Source organism: Nicrophorus vespilloides, unplaced genomic scaffold (assembly GCF_001412225.1).
Source record: "Nicrophorus vespilloides isolate i.1.1-1 unplaced genomic scaffold, Nicve_v1.0, whole genome shotgun sequence".
Classification (NCBI taxonomy): Eukaryota; Metazoa; Arthropoda; class Insecta; order Coleoptera; family Silphidae; genus Nicrophorus; species Nicrophorus vespilloides.
Window position 1 is genome coordinate 174,724 of NW_017096643.1, and position 26,188 is coordinate 200,911.

At 36.4% G+C, this 26,188-nt stretch overlaps 7 protein-coding genes across 7 annotated transcripts; 3 read left to right on the top strand and 4 right to left on the bottom strand.

Moving 5' to 3' along the window:
- The first annotated feature begins 1,538 nt into the window (after nucleotides 1–1,538).
- LOC108557720 lies at nucleotides 1,539–3,785 on the top strand. Its single transcript, XM_017914364.1, has 8 exons — nucleotides 1,539–1,761; nucleotides 1,835–1,852; nucleotides 1,917–2,026; nucleotides 2,076–2,525; nucleotides 2,591–2,760; nucleotides 2,819–2,999; nucleotides 3,060–3,275; nucleotides 3,341–3,785. The coding sequence occupies exons 3-8, from the start codon at nucleotides 1,919–1,921 to the stop codon at nucleotides 3,587–3,589; spliced, it is 1,374 nt and encodes a 457-aa protein (XP_017769853.1). The 5' UTR covers nucleotides 1,539–1,761; nucleotides 1,835–1,852; nucleotides 1,917–1,918; the 3' UTR covers nucleotides 3,590–3,785.
- Nucleotides 3,786–3,894: 109 nt separating this feature from the next.
- On the top strand, nucleotides 3,895–5,704 carry LOC108557723 (sulfatase-modifying factor 1). Its single transcript, XM_017914368.1, has 5 exons — nucleotides 3,895–3,976; nucleotides 4,069–4,627; nucleotides 4,706–4,877; nucleotides 4,938–5,097; nucleotides 5,330–5,704. Exons 2-5 carry the CDS (start codon nucleotides 4,108–4,110, stop codon nucleotides 5,480–5,482), a joined length of 1,005 nt encoding a protein of 334 aa, XP_017769857.1. The 5' UTR covers nucleotides 3,895–3,976; nucleotides 4,069–4,107; the 3' UTR covers nucleotides 5,483–5,704.
- Nucleotides 5,705–5,739: 35 nt separating this feature from the next.
- On the bottom strand, nucleotides 5,740–7,379 carry LOC108557722 (traB domain-containing protein). Its single transcript, XM_017914366.1, has 4 exons — nucleotides 7,127–7,379; nucleotides 6,557–7,047; nucleotides 6,182–6,482; nucleotides 5,740–6,125 (listed from the first exon to the last, which is right to left on the bottom strand). Exons 1-4 carry the CDS (start codon nucleotides 7,149–7,151, stop codon nucleotides 5,836–5,838), a joined length of 1,107 nt encoding a protein of 368 aa, XP_017769855.1. The 5' UTR covers nucleotides 7,152–7,379; the 3' UTR covers nucleotides 5,740–5,835.
- A 193-nt stretch (nucleotides 7,380–7,572) lies between these two features.
- Nucleotides 7,573–11,282, bottom strand: LOC108557721 (phosphatidylserine synthase 1). The gene is made up of 2 exons (XM_017914365.1): nucleotides 10,518–11,282; nucleotides 7,573–9,190 (listed from the first exon to the last, which is right to left on the bottom strand). The coding sequence occupies exons 1-2, from the start codon at nucleotides 10,745–10,747 to the stop codon at nucleotides 8,077–8,079; spliced, it is 1,344 nt and encodes a 447-aa protein (XP_017769854.1). The 5' UTR covers nucleotides 10,748–11,282; the 3' UTR covers nucleotides 7,573–8,076.
- Nucleotides 11,283–11,569: 287 nt separating this feature from the next.
- LOC108557724 (coiled-coil domain-containing protein 94) lies at nucleotides 11,570–12,863 on the bottom strand. The gene is made up of 3 exons (XM_017914369.1): nucleotides 12,720–12,863; nucleotides 12,405–12,617; nucleotides 11,570–12,341 (listed from the first exon to the last, which is right to left on the bottom strand). The coding sequence occupies exons 1-3, from the start codon at nucleotides 12,741–12,743 to the stop codon at nucleotides 11,625–11,627; spliced, it is 954 nt and encodes a 317-aa protein (XP_017769858.1). The 5' UTR covers nucleotides 12,744–12,863; the 3' UTR covers nucleotides 11,570–11,624.
- A 313-nt stretch (nucleotides 12,864–13,176) lies between these two features.
- LOC108557735 (peroxiredoxin-6-like) lies at nucleotides 13,177–14,452 on the top strand. Its single transcript, XM_017914380.1, has 4 exons — nucleotides 13,177–13,492; nucleotides 13,612–13,989; nucleotides 14,051–14,123; nucleotides 14,181–14,452. Exons 1-4 carry the CDS (start codon nucleotides 13,323–13,325, stop codon nucleotides 14,316–14,318), a joined length of 759 nt encoding a protein of 252 aa, XP_017769869.1. The 5' UTR covers nucleotides 13,177–13,322; the 3' UTR covers nucleotides 14,319–14,452.
- A 514-nt stretch (nucleotides 14,453–14,966) lies between these two features.
- On the bottom strand, nucleotides 14,967–20,692 carry LOC108557734 (arylsulfatase B-like). Its single transcript, XM_017914379.1, has 8 exons — nucleotides 20,324–20,692; nucleotides 17,875–18,034; nucleotides 17,186–17,412; nucleotides 16,871–17,126; nucleotides 16,652–16,809; nucleotides 16,455–16,590; nucleotides 16,091–16,277; nucleotides 14,967–15,974 (listed from the first exon to the last, which is right to left on the bottom strand). Exons 1-8 carry the CDS (start codon nucleotides 20,498–20,500, stop codon nucleotides 15,239–15,241), a joined length of 2,037 nt encoding a protein of 678 aa, XP_017769868.1. The 5' UTR covers nucleotides 20,501–20,692; the 3' UTR covers nucleotides 14,967–15,238.
- Between the last annotated feature and the right edge of the window lie 5,496 nt (nucleotides 20,693–26,188).

Consider the following 26,188-nt stretch of genomic DNA (forward strand, 5'->3'; position numbering starts at 1 on the left):
ATGTGTCACATAAAAATAACTGTCAAATTTAAAGTGAACTTTAAAACAATTTTAAATTTGAATCGTTCACTTACGAAAATTACATCAGCTTTCAACAAATGAAGTATTTAAAAAAAAATATGTTTCGAGAATGAAATGAAGAACATTAATGTGCGATATAAAAACCAATATCAACTTACCCTTTCAATAGAATAATCGAATAAAACTAAAACCGATGAAACAGAGTCTTCAGTTTAATAATCCAGGTAACGAGTTATATTTAGATAATTATCAAAAATAACTACAACAAAAAATTGAATTGAATGAAAACTAAATTGTTTTGTCTTAGTTGCTTTAAACATGGACCGAGACTGAGTGCGTTGTGCAAAGGAGGATTTCTGCGAGGGAAGTCTTCATCGAAGGGGGTTTCACACTCTGGTAAACACGGCTAGTGGGGAACAGAATCCGAAACAGAAGGAAGCGAAGACATGTATACATACACACACACACATACCAAAAAGAAATTTCGAGTGGTTGATTAAAAAATTCTCGATTATGTACGATCGCAATTTCAAAAAAAAATAATAAGTAAAACAAAAAGTGTCTGGAAACAATGGTTATTACGACGACACGGCAACTCGATTGTCATCAACTTATTCGATTTCAACACGCCAATTAGAAAATCAAGATAATGTGAATAAAATTACTTGTGGAAATCTTTAAATGAACTCCGCAAGCTACACGATCAAGTCAATTCATTTACATTTTTTAAATTGCATTAATCTGTCTAAGTTATCTTTATCGATGGACATGTAATTGTGCACCGTTTCAACAGAGTGTGCTCTAATTGAAATTTGGAATTTTGTTGATTGCCGTTGCATGCAACTGGCTCGAATCCCATTTGCATGCCGTTCTTCCTCTCGTAATACGCGCGAAATTGGAGCGCAATTTGTTTTCTTGTCTCGCTTTGTGTTTTTTTCCGATCCGCACGGAACATTCGGAAGAAAAAAAGACGGAGAGAAATTTCAATTTTACGCGCGCTCTCCGCCGTTTTATCTGCCCCACGCTCGAGCGGCTCACCTGAATGGGAAAACGGCCTACTAGAAGAAATTGTGCAATTCTTGCCAACAATTGCCGAGCTTCGATGTAACTCTCCAACTCTCTCTCTTTTTCACTCACACTAAACTCAGCTTGTTAACTCTTCTCGGAAGAAAGAGCGCGAATGTGATTTCGTATTTTTACAAAATTGCATTGATTGTCATGGTGATGATACTCAAGAAACGGCAATTGTTTCAAATTTTCGAAATTGTAAAAATTTCGTATGATTTTTAACTAAGCTGCTTACAACAAACTATTGAAATACAATACATGTAAGGGTGTCAGAACTAATTTTATAATCTTTTTTTAAGCATACTATTCAATTAATGTTAACCTATCGTTAAAAAAAAAACAGAAAATCGATATTTGCAATGACTCTTACTATCAAATTACTTCGATATACACATATATTATCATTGTTGTGATGCGTATATGTGAAATAAACAGTTTAATCTCAGCCAGAGGTCAAGCCTCACCGTTGAACAGTGTTGAGAATCGTTCGCATATTTGCGATCGCGAAAAATCTACTAAAATAACATAAATAATAAAGATTGAAAGCATACAGAGATTTAATTATTTTCCAAGTGATAAACATTGAAAGTGATGTGAACTCGAAGATGCGGTGCAGTGCTGCAAGTGCCGCAACTTAATAACATTCCGATCGCGCAGATATAGATGTAGCAAGTATATTTTAGTTTTATTCTTTTGCCTCTTTTTTTTATGATTTATCGTTGTTGATTGAACGACATGTTCCAAGGTTAAGATCGGAGATCAGGTATTTCAGAGTGATTGTGTGATATTGTTGATGGAAAATAATGTAAAGATGCGTCACCTTTCAGGAATGGACTTGGTGCAAACATGCAAGAACAACGACGGAGGAGGAGTAGCAGGAGGAGGAGAAGAGTCGACCAGGACGCCCAACAATAGAGCATCTTCGTTGACGTTCTCGGTAAAGTTCCTTCAATCATGATAATGATTTACTTATTGGTATATTTTAGGTGGGTGACATCGCCGATGTTCAGGTGCTGCTCGAAACGCCGAGCCACTACAGCGTGACTACAGTGTTGACTTACTGCAAAAAGAAGATCCTGAGGCCGTATCTGTGGCTGCTCAATTTTGTTGGTTTGAGACCGATATGCATTGAATGCCAGGACACCTTCTCCTGCGCTGAGTTCTTCAACTACGTCTACACGATCCACATTATCATGTTCTTGGGCGTCGGTTATGTGCTACAATACATGGCATGTTTCCGAAGAGACAGAGGTTTCGGTTACAATAAGCCCAACTTGCTCAGTAGCACACCGGATTACGTTTTCGAGCAGATCTGTCGCAGTTCGTTAACCTTCAGCTTCTTCCTTCCGAACATACTCCACCTTATGGGCTACGTCTACGCCGTCACTGTTTTCAGATCTTCGGACGACGATCAACTGCCCAGCCTCATGGAGCGGGTCTGCTTATTATCAAATCAAGTGAGAGAGAACAAACTAGTCATGTTTACATTCTTCGTTCACAGGTGTTCCTGTCGCTGTCCAATTTGTCCGACTGTTTTGTGTGCCAGAAGAAACTGGTGAGAACTCTAAGAATCTTCGTGACCGTCAGCGGGATGTGGATAATTTTATCATCCGTTTCGGTAAACTACATGATGGCAGAAAGCACAATAGAATTCAAGTGGATCGATAAAAAGTAAATTGATAAAAATGCAAAATTATAGTTAATTCTTAGTAATCGGTATTTTTTTCAGTTCTCAGGCGATGGTACTTCTGATTAAGATATTGCTGGTGATTTGCACGCTGTGGCACGACATGGTCCAAGCCATCATCATCTTAAATTATTGCTTACAAGCGCAACTCCTCACAGCCTATTTGAGCTTTCTCAGAGCCAAACTGATACAACAACCATTACTTCCCACCGAATGGATGAAGGTGATATATAACTTGACAAAATCAAAAAAGACAATAATTTAAGAATATTCGTAATCATAGGATATAGAGGAGTTCCGTAAGCTGCTGATGTTCCTTAATTACCATCTGGCGCCTGCAGTCTGCGTCTTCACTCTGGTGAACGTCTCGTATGCCGTTTCGGGAATTCTCTGGATCCTAGACATTGATAATCTGGACAGAGAGTCCGTCTCAACTATTGGAATCAACATCATGAACGTTTCCTTGTGGTCGTTCATCGCGCTAGTCCCTTTCGTACAGGTAACGTATATCTTGATCATTATCACCTTAATTTACAGTTCTATCATCTTAATTCACTTCTTCAGGCTGCAAAATTAACGAACGTGTGCGAAATCATCCGTGGCATCGGACACGAAGTACGAACGCGACCGTTCGTTCACCAATCAACGCCCGGGCACAAACTCGACTCCATCCTTCTGTACTGCTCGAGTTTGAGGATGAATGCAACACTTTTCGGTGTTCCCATCACCATCAGGTACCTTGGATTCTTCGTCACACTCTGTGGTGTCATCATCCTAGTTTTAGGCCAACTGCATTATCTCAATGCAAAGTGATCATACATTTATTTTAATATGTTTTCTCTCTTTTCATTTTACTAACTTATGTCTTCTCGTGTGTCTTTTGAAGAAGCATTTAGGATGATGAAAGTTCAATTAATTTTTATAAAACGTAAATACCCCTGTTATTTCTTTTTAATGATATAATTAGTCTTTTAAATTTGTATGTGCTACAAATATATGTTTAATGTTTTAAACTTTACTATTCCTCAGTCTCTCTTACCTATACTATAATTAATTAATTTTCAATTTCCCGAGAATCCTATTTGAGGTAGGCAACTTAAATTGTTCGGAGAAAGTAAATAAAAACAGAAAGTAGTGCTCGGCCGATACGATGATTCGTTATCTGCTTGCAAAGTATTTAGTTTTATTTGCATAGTTATCGTAAGTATTGAGCAGCAAATATTCAACATATATGCAAAATACTCAAAACAAAAAAATATATAAAACTTCTTCCTTTTTCTGGCACGTTTCAGTCGAATCCAAATCAAAACTAGAATCTCTACACGTGCACCATGTACTTAAGCACCTTATTATTTTTGATACTTAACTTTTACATTGTGGCTCCGGATTGCGGCTGCGACGTGAGCCGCACCGACGGTGATGAACACTGTGATACAAAGGGCGAAAACCTTTACACAAAGGAATCAAATGAATTGCCTATTGAGGACAATAACAATACTTGGTATACAGGTTTTGAAAAGATGGTGCTGATTAAAAGGGCTGATTTTGAGATGGGAACAAATGAGCCAGTGTTTGAGAATGATTTTGAGGATCCTGTGAGGAATGTCACTGTGGGCTCCTTCTATTTGGATATCTATGAGGTGTCCAATAAGGATTTCAAGATATTTGTAGAGGCTACAGGTTATAAGACGGAAGCTGAAGTATTTGGGGATAGCTTTATTTTTGAACAGCTGATCACGGAGGAGGAGAGAGAGTCTCTGAAGGATTTTAGAGCTGTGCAAGCACCTTGGTGGGTGAAGATGAAAGGGGTGACTTGGATGCATCCAGAAGGTCCTGAAAGTAATATACTAGGTGAGGAGCAGCAGTACTGACTCATTACTTCTGTTTAATTTAGGATTTTAGAAGTTAATGTGATTGATTTTATTTCAGATAGGATGGATCACCCAGTAATTCATGTTTCTTGGAATGATGCTGTTGCCTTTTGCAAACATCTAGGAAAGAGATTGCCCACTGAAGCCGAGTGGGAAATGGGGTGTCGCGGCGGTCTCAGGCAAAGGCTGTACCCGTGGGGTAACAAGTTGAACGCCAAGGATAAACACTGGTTGGTGGTTTCACCTTCTTTTCGCTCTCGATCTTTTGAACGATTTTAAGGCGGTTTCAGGGCTAACCTTTGGCAAGGGAATTTTCCCGAGACGAACACGGCTGAAGATGGCTTCATGGCCACCGCCCCCGTTACCGAGTTTCCGCCCAACAGGTTCGGTCTCTACAATATGGCAGGCAACGTCTGGGAATGGACGCAAGATACTTGGACGTCTAACAAGGTGAGAAGAAGTTATTAATACAAAAATATGTATTTCCATTATACATGGTGATATTTATAATTGTATATATAAATAGTAAACAAAGAAGCAACGTATTTGAATAATGTGAATCTGTACCTAAAAAGTAGGGAGAATGTTACGAGTATATAAAAGCCCCAAACAATGAAAAAGAAATCCCGAAACCGTTAATTAATATTGAATCCCTTTTTATTGTTTATATTAATTTTTGCAGGCGCTCAGAGTGAAGAAGGGCGGTTCGTATTTATGCCATCGCAGTTACTGTTGGAGGTACAGATGCGCGGCCCGATCGCATAATACGCGCGACACTTCCGCCGGAAATCTGGGCTTCCGGTGCGCCGCCAATGTTCCTTACGAAATCTACTAATAGCAAAACAATAATAAACTCCATCTGGCAGTGTGTACTCAAAACAAAGAAGATGAAAGATTTCAGTTCTTTTTGATTCCCGTCACTTGTACTTAAAAAAAACAATAACTAAAAGAAATATAACAACAAAAATATCCTGCCTATCTCAGAATGTCTTCCAGCATACGCGAATGAATATATGTATTTTATTTTTTATGAAAACCAAATAAACTGTTAAACCAATTGAATATATTATCATTTATCTAGTTAATCTCGTATCGTTTATATATCTGCATATTTATTTGTATAGTTACAGACATATTACTTTAAATATTTTAGTAGTTGCATATCGAGTTGAATTGTGGCGTTATTGTTTAAAATTGGATCGCTTTAATATTCGATACCAGTTTCTCGAAACCGTGAGCGGCGCCACTCGTCACCGATAATGGAAGACGCCTATAGATGAAGTACCCTCCCATCGTCAGCAGCGTTGCCTTGAAACTAAAGCTCACTATTTTTGAGGTCAGCGTCGGCGGCGGAATCTCCGTTACCTCCTTGAGATGCATGCTCTGGTCATGTGGGAACAACCGCGAAATTCCGAGGGCGTGGCCCATTCCTACAACGCCCACCACCCTTATCGCCTCGTCCGGTTTTAAACCTTGAACTACTCAATTTACAATGGTTATTTCAATCTCTTTTTAAATAATCGATAGGACTTACTAAAACTCCGTTGGATTTTGCAGGCCTGCTGCAAAGTGTAAGTTAGATAAATGTCACGCTCTTTCACGAACACCTCGCCCAAAGTCGGATACTCGTCGGACATTTCCGCTAAAAGCTGCTCAACCATATCACGTTTCTTGCACTTCTCCACATCCTCCTTGCTCACTGGATCGTTAGTGAATAGGAGATGCCAGGCCAGCTTAATCCTCTGGAACCATGAGAGTTTGGCCAGCGCCCTTAAGACCGTCGTTTTGATAGGCCTGTCTCCCAATTGAATAAAACAATTTGGTATTTGCTTGGCCTAAAATAAACAAACAAATAAACATCAGTAAACCAACCACCAATGCATATTTTGATATTAATATAATTATTAACCTCTTTAAAAGCAACCCTAAATTCTCCACCTGGAGCCATGCCAATCTCCTTAGTCAAATGAGCACTTAAATTGAGCAAAAGCAGGTATGTGATGCCATAGTACACTCCATTCTTTTTCATGGTGTGCATGATGTTATCAAAGTTGATATTTTTGGCCTCCCTGAGAATGGTCTCCTCATCCAATGATAGAATTTCAATCCTGGCATCGCACAGCTCGAGTACCACTATGTGAGGCTGCACAGCCCTCATCACCTTCACTACATCATCCTTTGATTCCTGGCTAAAATGTGCTGTGCCTACCAGATACAATTTGGCCCCAGTCTCTTCACATATGTGAAGCGTCACCGTCTCTGGCAGATTACTATCAAAGTCTGCAGCAGTCTTTTCTGTTGTGATGGATTCGTTTGAGGAAAGATCGTCGATCTCCTCGAAATTGTCGCTCTTCTCGGAGCTCGGCTTGGAATCAATTTTTACTGTACTTTCAGATAATTCTGCAATAAGATTCGTTAATTTAATTCGTTCCGATTTCATCGTTTCGTTTTAACGGCATATCTGCCTGCTTTTACGTACCGAAATTCAATATAGAATTGTCCATATTTGTTTTGTGCTTCAATTTGTTTCTATTCAGTCAAATACACTAGTGATAAATCTATATGGTCGTTGTATGCGCAGTGTACGCAATTGGAATAACAACCGTTTTATAAAACGTTTTTGATTTCTTTTTATTGCATCAACAACGGGTCAGTAGCAGGCACTCTTCAATAATTGACATTAATCTAATATTTTGTTCTGATCAGCTGATACATGCCACCACAATGCCACGTGCTGCTATCTGTCAATATTTCTTGGTGCAACTTTGGCAGACCTGTTGCGCTTTAAAAATTCGTACGTATGCAACTAAATTAGCCATAAAAAATTAGAAAAACTTGATAATTTAATCGTAGCCGTGGGCTATAGTCGACTTTATCAGAAAATGTCGTTGGTTCGATCTGCAAATAGTAAATAAATGAAAACGCTTAGATGAAATTGTTTATTGTTAAAAAATCAAACATAATTATTAACAAGTATTCAACAATCGTCTGTTTTACGGTATTTTCTTATTATTTACAGGGTACACTTACTCGGCGCACATTTCGACATATCCCAGCACAAGCACGCATAATACACACATATACACACACGCACATACGGCACTCGAGAAGTTCACAAATATATATATATAAATACATATATATCTGCATTAAAGTATTTAACATCTGGAAGAAACAAAAAAAAATGGTAACAACTTTGACATTGGTAAACTAAATGTAATAATAGTAGTCGGATGGCACTGAAAACAAAAAGCTCCCTTCGTTTCATTAGCATGGGATGATCATGAAATAGTAAAACGACCATCCTCCATTCGAGAGGCGAAAGGAAATACAAAAAGTTTTCAGTATTCAGGGAGCAGCCTTATGATTATAATGAATTATACTTTGTACTCTCTCTCTCTCTTGGTTTAATCGCTGATCGGCTATTTGCTAATGGATTTTGGATTTCTTCTGATGCTTCGTGGGACTATTGTCGCGCGATGCGTATTCCCCTTTGCGGAAATACTTGTTGCAGACGACGCATCCGACGATAAAAAGAACGGTCACGATTAGCTGAATGAGGAGCCAGACAACAATGTTCATAGCTTGGGTCTGCTCAAACAGCTGCTGACCATGCTTAATGCAGAGCAAAGCTTCTGCAACCATTATGCAGCCGTACACCCAGCACTGGGTGCCCACTCGGGTGCATGAAGTGTCTGTGATGTAACTGTAGTACTGACGCACGGAGGGCGCAACGATGACGCCGATCAGGATCAGGCGGCCAGTGACGAACGGATGGGAGGCTGGCATTTCAAAGATGTGCTTCAGGAAGAAAGTGTTCAGCTCGCTCGTCTGCCAGAAGATGACCAGCTGACAGAGCGCCACGATTCGCATGTATGAGCACTTTGGGTCTAGCCAACGCACTGAGGTGAAACTCTCCGGTGTAAACTGCAGCATCGCGCGTTTAATTTTGCCGGTCGTCGAATGGATATCTCTGATGCCGACCCACTTGTACTCGCGCATCTCCAGGATTTTGCAGATCTTCAAGCCGCACCAAATTCCGAATCCGTTGCAGACGAGCACGTCGAGGATAAGCGCATCCCACCAGCACTCCTTAAAGTTGGGCAGAAGATGGGCAAACGCCACCTCCGTGATTTCCCACATCACACTCACGGCCCACAGGATACCCATGTGTCGGATAAGCACCGCCTTGAACATCCAACCCAAATAGTGACCCACGGCGAAGACGTCCACGTGACTCCACACCCGCTCTATCGTAATGTCCGAGCAGTTGATCGCGTACTCCTTGTCCATGTCTATATGGAAATTGGCCAGATTCGGATCCAACCACAGAAGGATCGAACGCACCGTCTCGTAGTTCTGGAAGAGCAGGAAAAGCATTCCTAGAAGGTAGAGTACGCTCAAACCGAACACGATCCTCCACACCGACGGATGCGGCCTCGTGAATGGACCATTTGGGAAAGCCAGTACCGACACTATCACAAAGAAGAACACGCAGCAAAGCATGCCAGCCCAGATGTTGTTCTCCACATTTGCTGTGCTCCTGGAACATATACCAAATTTCTCAATTAGTTACAAGTTCTCAGTTGGAAATTAACATCCATAAACAACGGTGAATTGCTGCAAAAAATTTGTGTAATTTTCCAATCGCCAATTCAAATTTAGCAAGAAACAATAATTTTATACTTGATTATACTCATAGTCAATCCGATCAAAAAACTAGCAACGCACATTGTTTATCTGTCCCACTTATCAAAAGGACAAAGGAAAACAAAGAAAATTATATTGAAGCAAAATCAATTGTTCTCGAATCTGGAAAGCATTCGCAATTCGATTGAACGTTGACAAATTATGTAAAATCATTCTCTATAAACCAAATATCCGGTATTTCGAATATAAGCAACAACACACAAAAAATCGTATGATCGTAAAATTAAATATTATGCTATTCACATGTGATTAGATAAGCCAAAAGATCACACTATTCGAAATCCCTACTTATAACTTATCCGCAAAGATTGAACTCGAGGTGGAAGTGTGGTTGAACCCGAAAATGGAATTTGATTCTCTTTACATAATTATATAAACATATATCCTCGTGCTTGCGATGAAATATTATTGGATCTTTTAGGATTCTCCCAAATCTGTCCATTGGGAATCTTCATTATTTAAAATTTTATGAATGCAATACATATAATTTCCATATGCAGATAATAATTTAAATAATGGTTATTGCAGTTGTGTGGTGTTTTACAAATTAATAATTTTCTGTTGGCCATTAGTAAACAATGTTGGTGGCGTGATTATGATTCGTTGCTATGGTTACTTTAAAGTTATTAATTAAAGGACACTTAAGTTAGTTTGAACGAACGTTTGGGGATTTCATAATAATTATTATTGTTTAAAATATATAGAATTTGAATACATATTGCAATTATAATGTTCGGTTTCGAGTAATTCCCTAAGAGAAATTAAAAATTCACGCGACGGACACGACCAATTTAAAATGCTAAAGTATCGTTAATAGGAATATGGGTTGAGCAAACGTAATAATAATGCAACTAATAAGTAGTGATAGGGTGTTCAATTAACGGGAATGCTGTGGAGCGAGTAACAAACGATCGTGTGTTTAAGTATGCACGTTACATAAATGTGCAAATCAAGAGAAGGCGAAGGACTTTTGCGATCGTCCATTGAAAATGTCACACGGTCTGTCGGTCGAGTTGCCAAAAATACCAGGACCAATGGTATGCTCCCGACGACTCCCACCCACATCAACTTCTTCAACTTTGTAGGTTAGGTCGGATGGAAGAGTCGACGGCGATGGTCTCTCGGTATCGATTTTTCTGAATTAATGAACGAACACGAACCTGACGAAAGCCGTGTAGATGACGACGCCGATGGAGATGGCCAGCAGCGTGATAGTGTGCGGCTTGTAGAATAGCTCTAAGGAGATGTCGTCCACCTCCTTCTCATTGATCGTATTGAAACTGCTCGACTTTGGTTCACCGTGTTTCCTAGACTTCGGCGACGATTCGCAGTTCCTTTCCTTCATCTTCCTTGAGTATTTTTCTTCTAATACAAAGTCAGAAATGTTCATTTGTTATCACTGTGGTCCGTCTTCAGTATGTCCTGAATCATCGGTGTTTCAAAGTCGTGAGGGCATACGCTTGCATCCGCCCCCAACAACTGCTCAACGCAAACTGAAGCACTTTTTCATCGAAACTGACGACAGAGACGAGCGACAACCAAGTCTACTAAAAAAAATAATTGAAAACAATAAAACAGACGTGCTCGTACCAACAATTACGCGCAAAACTATCCATCTCAAGCATTATATCTCAAGCACTATATCGACCACAACTTTGCACAACATTTTGTCTCCATCATTTCCCTGCATACATTAAAATTTTAAATCACGTTCCTTAGGTTGCATAGCTTATTACCGCATAATCAAATTATTTCACAATTTGCGATTCATTGTAGATTAAATCATTCCATTCATGCACTAAATATTATATATTTCACACATTACTTTCTTATCAGATATTTTAACACTAGTTATTTTCTTACATGACGTCAAATTGATAAGCAGCAGTCAAATAATCAGTACAAAGAAAGTATGGCTGCCTAATAAATGTAATTACAACTTTCGTGTCCTACTATAATCAATCATTTATTAAATTTAAGAGTTCCAAGAAATGATATTATTCTCAACTTATTTTAAAGAAATACCTATTTCGAAATTCCACTTCACAAAAAATTCATTAAGTAACTGAAAAGAAAATACTTATATTTTAATGGCTATAAATGGTACTTTTAATTACAAATTGGTCCACAGTATTATTACTCTCAAATTTATATATATATATATATATATATAATATATATATATTTTGAAATATTTTGACATCTATACCAATTAAAAAATACATTCTTTTTAATGTTAATAAAGTATATACAATTTATCATCTTCGTTAATCGGAATTACTTTCACTGCTGTCTGAATACGCACCAAGTAAAGATAAACTGTTAGAGGTTGTAGTTGCAGGCGCAGAACTGACCTGTGCTGAAGTCACTTTCGCGCAATCTCTTTTCAATTTGACTAAACCACTAAGCTTTTTACCTTTCAATGCACCTCCACCCACGGACGTACTGTTGGTCCAAGTATTTGCGCTAATTTTACTACTACCACCACTACTGCTTGTTGTAGCTGTGGTGTTAACGTTGCAAGCTTCATTTATTTTAGTAATCTTTGGGTCAACGACGTCTTCGATAATCTCTTCTTCGACAACAACTTTCCTCTTGCTGCCACCCCCCGATTGAAACTTAACCGTCTTGATGTAATCCTCGTCCATTTGCTTGAGCTTCTCCTCGCGCTCTCGCTCCGTCATCTTCGTATCGTATACGCTCAGCATACCGTCAAAATCGACGGCTTGCTGCCTCTTGTTCAAATCCTTCAGCTCCTCCAGAGACTCTAACAATTCGATTTCATTTTTCGACTGTTTTGTTCTGTTTTCCAGCAGCTTCATAGGATTACTCGCCTCCTCTTCCTTCAGCTCTTCCTCCTCCCTTTGGGCCAACTCCTCTGCCAATTTCAAGGCCATAAAATTTCTGGTCGCGCCAGCTTCGATTTCGTAATCGGTATTTCTCGGGTCAGTCTTGAACGAGATTTCCTGCAGACATCTTGTGCACTGTAAAATTAATTAAAACAATATTAGTTGATGCACAATTCACATATTAATGATGATAAACACCTTAATGTAAAATCTGTAAATTCTGATACCCAGATAATCTTGATGCTCTACATCCTCCTTGCGAGCATTAAATTTCTTTCCTTTGTATATGTATTCACCACAGGTCGCACAGCGCATATTGAATGGGGCCATCAATCTGACAGTATATTGCCTGTTTTTAGGCAGTTTCATACGCGGGATCTTCGCTGGATCGAAATCTGGCGGATAATATTTCTAAAAACATTGTAAATTGTTAATAACTATAATATTTAACCAATAAAAAGGCATTCGCAAAATGCCTAAATTCTTGTGCTAACAATGCATAAATAAACTTACGTTTAGCACTTTTCTTTCAGACATTTTGGTGAATCAATTCGGTGTACGTTAAATTATATTAATTGAATGAAACTTTAGGAACCCCTTCGGATGTAAACATAACCAAAACAGAAAAATGTTACTATTTAAAACTTGTTTTGCCAACCCTTCAAAATAAAACTTAAATTTAGATTTTTTTTTAAATAAGTTTACAAATAATGAGTCACGTTTGTTAATATTTTCCTCATTACTATATGTTTTTCAATTGTTTATAACATGATTTCTGATTTTTAACAACAATGCAAAATTAAATTCAATGATTAATGTGGCAGTTAGTGTAATATCTGTAATCTGTATTGTTTGTAAGCTAATGAGTCATTTGTTATTAAACTGGTGGAAACAAAAAATAAGAAAATATGCTGCTTATAATAAACAATTGTAATTCGACCATTGTTACAACTTTGGGAACTGTAAGCATGCATTGTTTTTCTTGCTATCAAATCAAATAAATAACAAATGCTGATGATCATTATTCTTGAATGATTTGTTGAAATTTGAGGCAGAAATGGACTATATAAATGTGGGGAATTTCATATCTTCTCTTAAATAAACTTGTTGGTAGCAATGGCACTTTCAAACGTGACACCGGTGTTATTCCATCTGATTTGTTTGCTAGCTCACGCAATATCTGCAGAAGATTGCCCTAAAATGTTGCTATTGGGTACGGAATTCCCGAACTTCACCGCAAACTCCACCGAAGGTGTCATCAACCTACACGAATATCTGGGAGACTCGTAAGTTCATTATTTATATCCAAATCAAACCTTTAACCTGTTGCAGCTCCCTTTTGTCTTTGAACATCCACAGCGAGTATTGATTTTTGATAAATGAACGTGTTTTATTTTTCTTACAGATGGGGAATCCTATTCGCTCATCCCGCAGATTTTACTCCAGTCTGTACAACGGAGTTGGCTCGCGTGGTCAAGCTTATGCCGGAATTCGAGAAACGCAATGTTAAGGTCATTGGTATGTCTCCTGATAAAGTGGAGAACCATCAGAGCTGGGCCAAGGACATTAAGATGTACGCTGGCGTCTCGGAGGATAGCTCCTTTCCGTACCCGATAATCGCAGATGAGGACAGAAGCATCTCCATCAAACTGAACATGATTGATATGATGGAGAAAAACAAGGAGGGAGTACCTTTGACCGCCCGTGGCGTATTCATCATATGCCCCAAGAAGTTATTCAGATTGAGCATCTTGTATCCAGCAACTACTGGCAGAAATTTCAAGTAATAACTTAATTCAGGCCTTTCTGTTTATAAACATTTGACTTGTATTTTTTTTTTTCAGTGAAATCCTGAGAGTTGTTGATTCACTTCAGATGACAGATAAACACCCAGTGGCCACTCCTGTAGATTGGAAGGTCAGAAATCACTTGAAGTAAAGACTTAATTTTTATTAATTGTTTCATTTGTTGCAGGCTGGAGAATCTGTGATGATTCAACCTAGTTTGCCTCAGGAGAAGGCCAATGAGTTATTTGCAGGTACTCACACTGTTACTCTGCCATCTGGAAAACCTTATATGAGAATGGCACCCCAACCTGCTATTCCGAATTAGTTGTTTGAATCCAATTCTCAGTTTGTTGCTACTTATTGTTTCAATGTACGTTAATTTTCTATTTTTATAACGTATTTTGCTGTTACTACTTATTTATGTCTATTTCAACATAAATACATATATTTATCTCGTAATTTATCGATTTTTCTTAATTGGCCCTATTTACATCATCTGTTATAGGTGCTTCGTCACATTCGTATCGGATTTTGTCATTCACGCGACAGTTTCAAATTATTGATGTTATGAATTATTTGTCATGCATTGTTATTAATTTGATACAATTAATATACGTATTTGTCTTATGTTGGTGTCGATGTTGGTGATTTCGTGTGGATTAGGTTGCATACAATAGTAATCTGTAAAATTGTATTGATTTTATCGGATTGTATGAGTAAAAATAAATTTGTATTGGACATTTTTTTTTCATTTCTAGTAGATGCAAATTTATTTAAACATAAATTTCTCGTCGTCTCGTCAATTAACAAATGTAAATTACATATCTGTTTCGTTATTTGGAATATGTCTATACATTTAAAATCACAATCAGCAGTTTTCTCACTTAGGAGAATAATCATTAAATACTTATTATGTACATACGAAAAATTAAATAAGATTAAATTAAATAATAATAATAATACATCGATGTTTATATAGAATTAATTAGAGATTAATGTATATGTATGTTTCTATAATACAGAATGTGTTTTGCGTGCTCCGTGCAGCACATCGCCTAAGGCACTCTATTCCTCGGTACCATAATGCAGAAGTAGAGTGTCAGGTGAAGACCGACAAGCGACGCGGATTATGCGTGCGATGAAGAGTTGGAGGAACAGGAACATTTCGGCTTATTTAACAATGGAATAAGCTTATGTCCATAAATATAAATAATTATTAATGAGCGATCGATGATATCCACATAATCAGTTATAGCTTGGATTATGCGTGAACGGTATCTGAATCATCTCCTTATCTTTGCTTTGAGTCATCGCTGCGTTGGGCGAATCCAAGGGATCCTCCAGACTTTGGAAAATCGTGGCTAATTTGTTCTTGGGCGCCGATTTGCAGGAGATCATCAGGAGGAGAACAATGACAATGAGGAACGCGAAACAAGTTGCTGTGATCAGACCGATCGCAAGTGGCGACAGCACCTCTTGAGGCACCCTCTGTCTGTGCACATCGACATATTCAAAGTCTTGCCAGTTAGTCCACGTGCCGTTCCATTTGTCCGGATCGGCGTTCGGGTCTCTGGGCAAGTTGATCGGTGCGACGATCGTTTTGCGGATCTTCATCAGCGTTTCCTCCATGTTGATCACGATCAGCGGTCTTGTTGTGGCGAGGTTGGTGCGTTCGCAAGGATCTTCCTTCAAGTTGAACAGGCACGGCGATTTCAGAGGATTACAGACGTGGCTGGAAAGTTGATCTTCCGGCAGTTTGTTGCAACGCACCGTCGCTGCCGATCGAAGCTGCTTGATTTTCGACTCGCAAAGTGTCTGAATGGTGAATTCTAGTGGATGATCATCGAGTGGACTCTTGTTGGCATTCTTCTCGGCGATCTGCTGGAATGTCACGAGAGCGTTCAGGGCTACGGCCGTTGGGGATTTTAAGATCTCATCGGGTGAGAAGTAATAGTTCGAGTTGATGCCCGACGAACCGTACCTACGTTTAACGGGGATTCATAATTAGAATATACTATTTGCACGAAAGGCGAAGACGAATTAAAATTTATGAAGCATCATTACTGTAGTATGCGGCATCAATTTAGCGATAATTACCATTGATCCTCTCTTCCACCGACAGTAGAGCCGTACATGTATTTCCAATCCCCTTGACGAAGGGCGCCGTAATTCCAGACATCGTCGATGTTGTAAACGAGATCAGTGCGCGGGCTTTTACTGTTTTCGGAGATCGACTTCCAAACGTCCTTACCGTCGATTACGCCAAGCTCGCTAATATTCAATCCTGGAAAACCGAATGCGACGATGATTTAGTGGTAGTAGTAGTGCTAGTACATCACAGTACAGTGCAGTGATAAAGCATGTTCCATGTATATTATAATTGCATTAGGGACGACACACTCTCATGCTTTTCATCTCCCTCTCGCACATACACTCAATTCTCATTTTGAACTTAACTTACCGGCAGCCGAGTAAAAAGTTGGAAGCCAATCGGAAATATGGATGAGCTCGTTGGAGACGCGCTGCGGGTCCTTGATCAGAGGACTCCAGATAGCGGCAATGTTTCTGGTGGCGCCCTCCCATGCGGAATTCTTCAACTGAATCCGAATTGCAAATCAAATTAGAAACATATTAAGACTAATTATTAAGTACACTTACGCCTCTGAGCGGATAGTTGGAGCCGTGATTTGCGTGAATGCCGTCGGTTTTGGCGCCGTTGTCGGACATGAACAAGATGATGGAGTTCTGCAGCATTTGCTTATCGCGCAGAGCGGTCATGACCTTGCCCACACTCTGATCCAGCATCGAAACCATAGCTAAAGAACAAAAGAAATAGTAATTAGTACCACGTCAATTCAAGCGCAAATGTAAACGTACCGGCGTAAATCCTTCTTTCTGGGTCCTCGATGTGCGAGAACTTGGCGATCTCTTCGTCCGGAGCTTGGAGAGGATCATCGTCGTTGCCGGTGTGCGGAGCGAGATGTGCGAGGTACATGAACATTGGGTCCTTGGTGTCGTGGTCCTTAATCAATTTGACGGCCTCCTCGGTGAAGAGATTGGTAGAGTATTTACCCTGCGCATCCCAATCCACATCCATGTTACGTCTCATATCGTATCCGTACTCCTTGGTAAACTGAAAAAGAAAACATCCATTAATAAAATAATTAACTATGTGTAATTTCTTGTTCGTACTGTGGCTTGGACGGTATGCTTGTAATAATCCTGAAGTCCTTGCCAATAGCCGTAGTGGCTGTCGAAACCCCTGTAAGTAGGAGTGTACTCCTTCTTGAAGAAACCGAGATGCCATTTGCCGATGGCGTGTGTCCTGTATCCATTCCTCTTCAAATGTTGGGGTAAGAGTGTTTCGTTTAAGGGCAGGCCCCAAGGTTCAGGTTCCAATATCACCAGATGTTGCATTCCTTCAAACAAGCAAACAACAATAGTTTTCATTCATAAACATCGCAAGTCTTCAAGGAAAACCTTGATAACCTTCACGCTTCGATTACTAAAAATATATACATCATAATTACAATACGCTATTACCGTTCAAACATACATTTATGGTATGGTTTATTACTTATTACTCCTCCAATTATAGAACTGTTCCATTTCGCACCTTTTTCCGCTCTATTTATGCAATCCGGGAACGCAACTTCACCTTAACATTTACATTACCAATCTTTTAATCAAGCACGTGTCGACCATTATCCAATAATAACAATAATAATACTCAAAAATATGCACCTTGATTCTGCAAGTGCTAAGATATGAGCAAATCTGTTTCTCAAGTATTTGCATATTATGATTAATTAGGATTCAATGAATAGTGATAGGGAGGTTTCCAGGTAGTTTTGGAGACCGCGCAAAAAGTGTGCACTTACCAAGATGAATTGGATACTTGGAGGTAAGAAATGCGGCCCTGGAGGGCGTGCAAAGGGCCTGCGTGTAGTGACTGTTCAAAATCACGCCGTTGTAAGCCAAGGCGTCTATATTTGGAGTCGGTATTTCGTTGCTGCCATGGAAGCCCACATCATTGTAACCCTACGAACAACAACAACAATTAGTTCAGTTACTTCATTTGTTCAATTAATGTAGAAAACAATTGAAATATGCAAGCAAAATTATGATGACAGATGCATTTGTCAAGATGTGTAAATCAACTTGAGTCCATCAATTAGAAAACAATTGAAATACGCAAGCAACATGGTTGCAGCTGTCAAGTTGTGTAAATCAACTTGAGTCCATCAATTAGAAAACAATTGAGAATGACGTTAATGCGATCAAGATTATGCACATGTAATTGACTGAGATCTTAGATCTGCGGATTTGGAAAATAAATGCATGGCGAATCTTTGTTTTCTGGTGACAAGTGCAGCGCGATTTCCGCCTTTTGTTCGACTTCCTGGAGTGCACATTGCATAAGTATCTAATTGTAGAGACCAGTATTTTAATAAATTGAAAAAAAATAATTAAAACATATATTATGTAACTCAACGTTATATAATCAAAGATTGATCTGTAAGTATTACCAATTGAATTTGCTATTATAATTATTTTTTTGTATATTCGAACTATTTTTTTTATGTAAATAAACTTATACCAACTTTAATGTTAATTAAATAAAGTTACTGTGAATTACTGTGAGTTACTGTGAATTGGTACTTTAAATATATATTGTCAATGTTATCAATAGAAACCGTATCATAAGTAACATATGAATGTCAGTTTTGAAATAAACTTATCCTTTGTTTGGCACTGTATACATGTTACTGAGAAAAATGTGTAATTCGATTATATTTAAAATTTATTTATTAATTTTTTTTTGAATGGTGTTAAAGCAAATACATGTTTTTTTAGTGCGTGTATTTATTTGTAAATATTTTAATATAAATATCATTTAATTAGTACCACTAAATTAAAGTTGACACTACAAAGACACTCTTCAGATGGTAATGCAGTTTATGAAGTAAAATAAAAAGTATATTGTTTGCTTTTATAATTCGAGAAAAAATATGTTTGTTAAATCTTTCCAAGTTCATAATACAAGTTTGAAATAAAAAAATTGTGTAATAAGTAACTGTAACGAGGAAACAAAATCAATTTAAATAACGGATCTTAAATCAAGTGAACTGAAAAAGTTTATGTTTTCGGTTTGCGGTCGTTACGAGAAAGAAAGAAAAAACGCTCATTCACACATATTGACCTTCGAATCACCTCGAATATTTAAAAATGAAAAGAGCAAATCAACACTATTTTGTATATAAAGGAAACAAATTTTTATATGTAAATAAATGTAGTTTGCATGTGTTAATTAAAAATGAAAATTAAATGAAATTACTCTTAAGCAAATAAATCGTTGAACAAAAGAACGGTGTTTATTTGCGGTTCTTCCTGTAAATCGATGTATAATTAACTAGTATTTTTGCACGTGCGAATTTAATTAGGCTTTTTTCTATTCGTTAAAAACTCGCGTATAAAAAGTACAAAATTATATACAGGTGTAGCGAAATTTAACCTTCATTAGTTTTGTTGAGGTGACAAAAGAGGAATTTATGGCTACTTTGAATGTAATGTGAAAATTATATAATGTTTTATATTAAGATTAAGAAAATATAAATGATTGGGAAGAAAGCAATTTCTTTCAAATTCCTATTATTTGCGTGTTGGTTATAATTTGTTAATTACGTCTTGTTTAACAAAGCGTTACGTGTATTGATATTTAACCTTCATTTGTGGATCGAGTAAAGAAAGAAAAATAAAAGTGAAGTGTAAAATTGAATATTAAATTAGAAGAACACAAATAATTTAGTTTATGTTTATATACGAATCATATGTGTTTATAAACACCAAGGTGACATTAAATTGCGCTACATAATTATATAAAAAAAATAATATTTTTAAAGCAATCTATCATCTAACATTGACATCAAGCCTTATGAATGTGGTAAAAGTAAATTTAAAAAAAGGACACTATAATAATAATTAATGAAGAGATGATCCAGCAAAGTAAAAATAATGCAAAAAATGCATTGAAAAGGAATTTCTTTCAAATGTTTTTTATTTCCATTTCGGTTTTGATTGGATAATTACGAGTAGTTTATACTTAGATATATTAAAATATTGTTAATTGTAATTTGAGTAATGAATGAAAAATAAAATCAATTTTTGCTGTGATTGTTTAGATTTAGTTGAATTTGTTAATTAATTGTTAATTGCGTATGGTAATTACTCGGCGACGGTTAATTAGCGCCGACGTCGGAAAACAATGGACGGGTGCAATTATCGAATGAGCGTTGTTAATTGATGGGCTGCAAACAACGTAAATCTCACCATATCATCGGCGACGATCACGATTATGTTCGGTTTGTCGGTGACGGTAGATGTCGCCGTTGCGACGGTGATCTGAAGGGCCGATAACACGAGGATGGCTGCTGCCGAGGCGGCTGTGGCGGTTACGGCGGAGACGGCGACTGCACCCTTCTGCTGCTGCGAGCGTCTGCTGTGCATGGCTGGAGATTTGAACGCAGGTGAAGACAACGAACCCGAAACTGCTTATATCTACGTATATCTGAATTTGTAGCTTCGTTCACTACCAGACAGATATAAGTATTATATGTGTGCTTGTTTTTATATCGGGAGTCTAATTGTATTAGATTGTTTCCTCTGCGTTTACTCTTTGGTCGCGCTGCCGAAGCACCGGATAACGAAACTGGCGATACGAAAAAAAGCCCCTAGTATTTATAAGAAAGCGGATGGTGAAAGAGGTGGTCGGTCGCGGATCAAAGAGGTGGGGTCCGAGAAGAGTAGAAGAGCAGCCGCGACAAGGGCGGAGTTCCCTTGACTTTCGAGATCTTTCTTTCACTCTTTCAATGACGAGGGAAGGTGTATATACATATATATTTTTATATCTGCTTGCAGATAAAGTATGCGATAAAAAGAGAGGTTTGTGGACGTTTGCAAAAGTAGAGGAAATTCCAAATCCGAACCGCAGGAATTCCCTTTCGGGTTTTGTTGTTTTCGTCAGCGGAAAATGTGAAAAAAAGACCAGTTTTAATTCGTATTAGACTTGTTGCCATTCGCTTAAAATAACTTTATCACTCATCTTCATTATGCAATTACTACAAAATATCTATATTATTTATTTCAACAACAACAACTGAACTTTGTTTTATTTTCAATGAATATGTATAAATGTCGATGCGGGAAAATACACATTTTCTTAAAATAACTTTATTATACATCTTTGATTTAATTAATTTATTGCTTTATTTCCACAATGTTATTTACGTAATGAATAAATGGGGAATTTCTACGTGTCGGGAAAATGCTGAAAAAGACCAGATTCAAATTCGTGTTAAACTTCGTGCAGATTCAAAGTAAAAACAAAGTGGATTTTACATGCATTTGCATTAAATAATATCTAATCAAAAAACTATTAGATAGTTATTATTCAGTTTTCGAAAAAAAAATAATAACCAAAAACCAATTTTAATAATTATGACTGCTTTTTGTTTCTTTGTTTGGGAATTTGGGAATTTTTAATGGACTTTGTTCGCTCGTTTAAAAAGAACTCACTTATTTATTAAATTGCTTATTTATTTTAAAATAAATCCTATTATTTATAGTATTTAAAATACTAATTTTGTTTTCATTCAATTGAAATACGAAAAAATTTCTTGTCTTTTAGATTTTGAGGACCTAAAATATTTTGAAAAAAACTTAAAATTTTGATGGATAAAAAAAATACAAAATATATTTTTAAAATTCTGATGTAGTGCCCTTCAGTTGTACGGATTAAGGATAGTTGGTGCCACTGTGCAAATTAAGACTCACTGAAATTTGTAGTTGGATTCAAATTTGTTATATTATAAATTGGTTATTTACTGAAAAAATGCTATTATTTATTGTATTAAAATGACTTGTTTTACTCATTTTCCTTATTATAGGATAAGCTTTGTTGACGTCAAATCGTTTGCTCTGAATAGATTCTGACGAGATAACCGAGTGCGTCAGAAGCCAAGGAATCAGGCCGTGCGAGTGCTGCATTCTATCTATACATTTATTTTATCAGAAAAAATAGAAATGAAATGATTTCTAAATTAGATTGTATGTATTAAATCATCATTTATTACACAGTGAAAACTATTTTTTGAATATTATTTTAAGAATTATAATAAATTAATCCATTTTGTTTTTTAGGTATACCATTCTCTTCAGAAATTACTTGATTTTTATACATTTTATATATATATATTTCTTAAATATTCTACTTAAAATTAGTAGTTATTTCTTTGTCTATGATTTTACATATGAAATTAAATATTTGATGTGGGGAAAGGCGAGTTCCGCATTCACAAAAAAAAGAGCAACGAACGCAATTAATAAAGGATAATTCCAATCTCGCCTCGCATCAATTACGCAACTTACGTAGATTCATAAACCTACGCATCGAAAACGTTTCCATTAACTTCGAATTTGGAATCGATAGAACGTCATAAAGATCAAGAAAGCGCATGGCGCAACATCTCAATTATTGACGTTTCATAACGCCGTTGATCGTTATGCAACATCATATGCATATTATTGATTTTCCAATGAGGAAATAAGAAGAAAATAATAAACGAAAAGATCAAAAAACAAAGCGAAGTAAACGTGTTTCTTTAACACCGCATTAAACATTGCCATCTTCGATAATTAGTATAATAAGTATATCTAGTTGGAAATAATTATAATTATTTTAATTAAACGGAAATCAAATTTTAATTGTACATATTTTTTTTGAAGTGTTTTTTTTGTGAGGTCGTGCAGAATTTTGCAACGACCGTCGAATTGGGTGCATTTTGCGTTTTGAAAACGGAATTAATTAAGATATCAAGGATAGCTGTTGGGTTTACGCGTTATTGGAGCGGCGACTCACGGTTTCATTTTAACGGGGAAAATATCTCTCTCGACACGGCTCAATTAAATCTAATAATACGTCCATTCTATAGATTCGTATAATTTGTGCGATGCGAAGGGGGGAAAACGAAATAGAGGTGATTGAGAGATGATGGTTTTTCAATGGCACAAGAAACTTGCTTGTGGACTTTTGGGAGCCTTGAACGTATTTCAAACGTCCGGAATTGTTTTAATCGTTTATTACTACCTATCAGAATGAGAACCGTTTTCCACTCGTTACTTTTATCGATCGAACGATTGCAAAAGAAGAAAGCACCGCGCGTTGCGTAACCGAAAAAGAGAATTTCAACGTGTTTTCCTCGTGCGTTCCTTATTTATGTATGCTTTTCGTTTCGCTACATCATGTTACGATATGTTTGTTTGTTTGTTTCGTTTAATTATAAAAATTCCGAGCCTTAGCTTCGAGCGACTCGATCAGGAAATACATACTGCAAGATTGATATAATGTTACAGCAGATTCTGCAATTAGACTGGAAGCAACTTTAAATCATTAACCGACGTTTTTTTTTGTCTGTTTTTCATTTTTTATTTCTTACTTTATATCGCATTTACCTCTGCGACTGTATCACTGTTATAATTGCAAACATATTGGCATGATTTCAAAGGGCGTTGCTAAGCAACCAAACAATGGCAATGTAGCGAGAAAACAGCGACCCGGCGATCCTAGTGGCATCGCGAGACGCACTTTACTTAAAGTCGATTACATGTATTTCAATATATCTGCATATTCCACATTTTGTACTTCATATCACGTTTCTTTTTGTTTTAAGATATCAAACAATTTATTTTCTTAATATTTCTATCAGCTAAATTGAATTACATTAATAAATTTCTATTTTTTGGTTGTCCATAGGGATTATTATAATAATTGAAAAAATGTTACCATAAAAATGTAGACGCGCATGTCTTAATAAAGTCATTAAGATGCGTCAAGAGATTGGAAGGACAATTAATTAAGAAAAACATTAAAACCTTGATGCGACTATAATTAATGTTTTTTAAATAATTAATTAAGATATATAACACGTAAAGTATTTAATTAAGTGAAAAAGTGAGACAGGCATCTCCCACACATATAAAAATGATTTCTATTGAATGACGACGGAGAGAACGTAAAGTAATTAATATTTTTATGCAAGAGAAACAGAGAGAAGGAAGAGAACAACAACAGACAACAGAAGTAGCAGCAACTGCAAAAAAATAATGAGTGAATAGGTAAATCTGGTTTACGTAGGAAACCACAAAATCGCATTAAAACCATTACTCGTCTTTTTCGCAATCTCAAGGATTTTCACGTATCGATGGACGGCGGCGGCAATCAGATGTTGTTTTGTTCTCCTGCTGCTCATTATTGCGCGTTTAATGTCGAAGAACCTCAGGACCAAATAATAAACTTTTTTTTTAAATTAAAATTAGTGAAAATACGAAGAGGTGTTATTGTTGAATATACTGATAAAATGCAAATTCTCAGTTGCGCCAGATTGTAACTAACGTAAATAGAATGCCTTTTCCTTGATGCGCGTTTTATTAATGAAGTAGACGGTCTTACTGTCATTTGCATTTAAGAGACGATTAATTACCAGTTAATTGAAATGCACCAACATACATGGGCTTAAGTAATACAGGGTTATTTCTTGGATTCAACGTCCGTCCATCTCATTTATTATGCCAATCACCTTCTCGCGCGCACATTGGACTTTTTATAACTCTACCCTTTTAAAATTATTATTTCCTTTCTTTTTTTTCCTTTAAATAGAAAATTTACTATTTCTAATCAATTTACTTCGTCAAAAATATAAACTGGGCGACTAATAGCCAAATGGTTAAGTCGTCTTACCCATGATTTCATGGGCGCCGGCTCGAATCCTAGTCAAGTCAGACTTATACCACTTTTTTATAAAAGATATTTTGAAAAATAAAAATAAGAGAATATTAAGTCCATATTTCTATAGACATTTTTGAAGTAAAAAATAATAATTAAAATTAAAATTTTCATAATGTGATCGAAAATTAGTAACGTCGTCTTCGTCAGTGGTTGCATCTGATAATTCCAAAATTGTTATCCTCTTCTTAGTTTGGAGCAATCTTGAATTAATATTTCTCAAACTGCTTTCATCATCTGAATTAAAAATTCGTCTTCTTCAGCTAATATTCATAGGACTTATTTCTATATTTAAAAACATTCCAATATTACCGCAAAAAAATATTACTCTTACTTACCAACATCACTATCAGACGAAATTGAAATATTATCGTCTTTTTGATGGGTGTGTGGACTCATTGTTGTCATACTCTTTGTATGAAATATTATTTATTTCTCTGCTTTGACCAATTATATTTTTTTTTTTTCAGATTGTATTTTTTTAATTGATTTATTGTGACAATTTATGTTTTTTGTGTCTCTGGACGGAAAGACTGATAGCCCTTTGGTTGCATTGTAACTAATAAAGATTATTATTATATTTAAATAATAGTCACGCTGCAATCGATTAGTATAAGAAATACAAACAGTAGGACTTGCGAAAGAATACGAAACAAAATCAGCTAATATCTGTTAAAGAGCAGTGCACACTGAAGTAAAATCAATAACAATTGCAATAAAAAAGTTGGTTTTACTATGATTAGAATGACATTTTCCATTTTCAAACCAAAAAAATTGCGATAATATTTTATAACTAAAAAAAATATTACTTTACCAAGAAGTCGTGCTCAATTGAATGTATGACTATAAATATTAAATATTATCTTATTACAATTACCATTAATTCATTTATAAAGTGGACTTATAGCACTTTCTAAAGTAAAGGCTCATCTATTATAATATTGCAATTGCTAAATGTTAGTATCATAATTAAGCTAATTTCACTTTTCATTTATTTTCTATTATCATACATCAAATATATAATTTTTGTATAATTGAGTATTTTAATATACATTTTACAAAAAATGTAAAGTTTTAATTTATAAAAAATTTTAGTTTTCAATTAAAAAAAAAACAACTTCAATTTGCATTCACAATTATATTTTAACTAATACAAGGAGGGAGTTAATTTATTGAGTCAAATGAGTACGTGTATTTTTATTAATTGAGGTCGGGGTTATTTTTTTTATTATTGTTTGTTACAATTTTTTTTATTCGCAGCAATAATTTCGACTGGAACGATTTAAATTGGCGGTCAATGGCGACTGCGATATATAATGTATTTTTTATACATTGCAAAAAATAATTGGCCGTAC